General features: G+C 39.7%; 1 protein-coding gene across 1 annotated transcript; it reads left to right on the forward strand.

Moving 5' to 3' along the window:
* The first annotated feature begins 468 nt into the window (after positions 1-468).
* On the forward strand, positions 469-810 carry LOC149650531 (nuclear apoptosis-inducing factor 1-like). Its single transcript, XM_089849133.1, has one exon. The coding sequence runs from the start codon at positions 469-471 to the stop codon at positions 808-810; it is 342 nt and encodes a 113-aa protein (XP_089705259.1).
* The last annotated feature ends 655 nt before the right edge of the window (positions 811-1,465 follow it).

Below are 1,465 nucleotides of genomic sequence, written 5' to 3' on the forward strand. Positions count from 1 at the left end.
CATTCTGGTTCAGTTCAGCTCTTTAAGTAATCGGAACTATATTTTGGTGCAAGGCCAGTTAACACAACTTGAAAGTGTTGAACTTTTAAAGGTCAGTGCAAGAGACCTTTGACCTTACTGTTCGGTGTACCGTGCCATCTAGCGCCGAAACCCCTAATCAGACTTGAACAAATTCACGAACTTTCATTTCGATAGTTTTTACTGCACGAAATAAGGTAATGTAATAATGATGATTGAATGATTATATTTAAAATTTATCAACCATTCGTTTTAATCGTTTTGTTTTCCCTTGTCATGTTTGTAATTTGTCAAATACAAAAATAAATGAAATTCTTAAATAGGAAATAAATGAAACTGTTAATTTGTCAAGGTTGATACATTTTACTCCATCTTACACGATGGCAGTTACATGTTCATTCTAGTTTTGCTAATATTCGTTTCTAATTAGTAAGCCATATAGCTTAAGAAATGGCACCGAAACTGAGGAAGGGTCCATATTCCGATGACGAGATGGAATGTCTTGTCTCCCAGCTTGAGGCAGTGCCCTCGTTACTCAATAATCAGTACGGGAAATCCCAAGAGGAGAGACGCAAAATGTGGCAAACGATTGCAGATCGTGTGAACCACATCAGTGGGCAACAGCGCACTTGCGAAGAAATAAGAAAAAAGTGGGCTGCATTAAAGAGTTATGTAAAAAATAAAGTGGCTACAATAGCCTCTGAAACAAAAAAGACTGGGGGAGGAATCAATCGTGCCAGCGAGCTCACACCCATTGAGTCTCGTTTGGCCAGTGATGGGCGCGCTCCTTAAAGCTCCGCTCACTAGGAGTATTTTGAGAGATGAGTAGATAGTTTTTTTCTACATGTGAGAGGAGCGTGAGAGGAGAGGGGTAAAATTTCATAATGGAACGGAGTTGGAGATGAGAGTGCTATTTTTTGGAGTTCCAAGAGATGAGTTGCGACGAGTCCAAATGTTTGAGAACTCCTGGAGTTGAGTTGAAGATGAGCGCCAAATATTTAAAACCAGAATAGGTGAGCTCTTGTGAGCGGTATTTCTTTTGTACACCCGAGATATGAGATTTTCCTTTGCTACAATTATTAATGTCTCAATGAGTTGAGTTTAACGTGAGCTGCTATTATTTGCAACTGCATGAAATGATTAACGGGGGAACAGAAATTTTTTGGAGCTCCAAGAGATGAAATTTTGCTGAGCAGCAATATTTGGAGCTCTCAGAGATGAGGTTTTGGTGAGCAGCAATTATTCGGAGCTCCAAGAGATGAGTTTGTGGCGAGTAAAAATAAATTTGGAGCTCCAAGAAATGATACTTTTGTGAGTGGCAATGACTTGGAACTCCGAAAGAAGGGTCTTCTTTGGTGAGGGAACTATTTTGCGGCTTCAAGAGATGAGGTTTAGGTGAGTGTACCTGTATTTGGAACTCCAGATTCCTATGAGTACTGAATACTTT

This window comes from Phalangium opilio, unplaced genomic scaffold (assembly GCF_054372755.1).
Source record: "Phalangium opilio isolate 3A_F unplaced genomic scaffold, DU_Popi_V2 ptg000086l_1, whole genome shotgun sequence".
NCBI classification, from domain to species: domain Eukaryota; kingdom Metazoa; phylum Arthropoda; class Arachnida; order Opiliones; family Phalangiidae; genus Phalangium; species Phalangium opilio.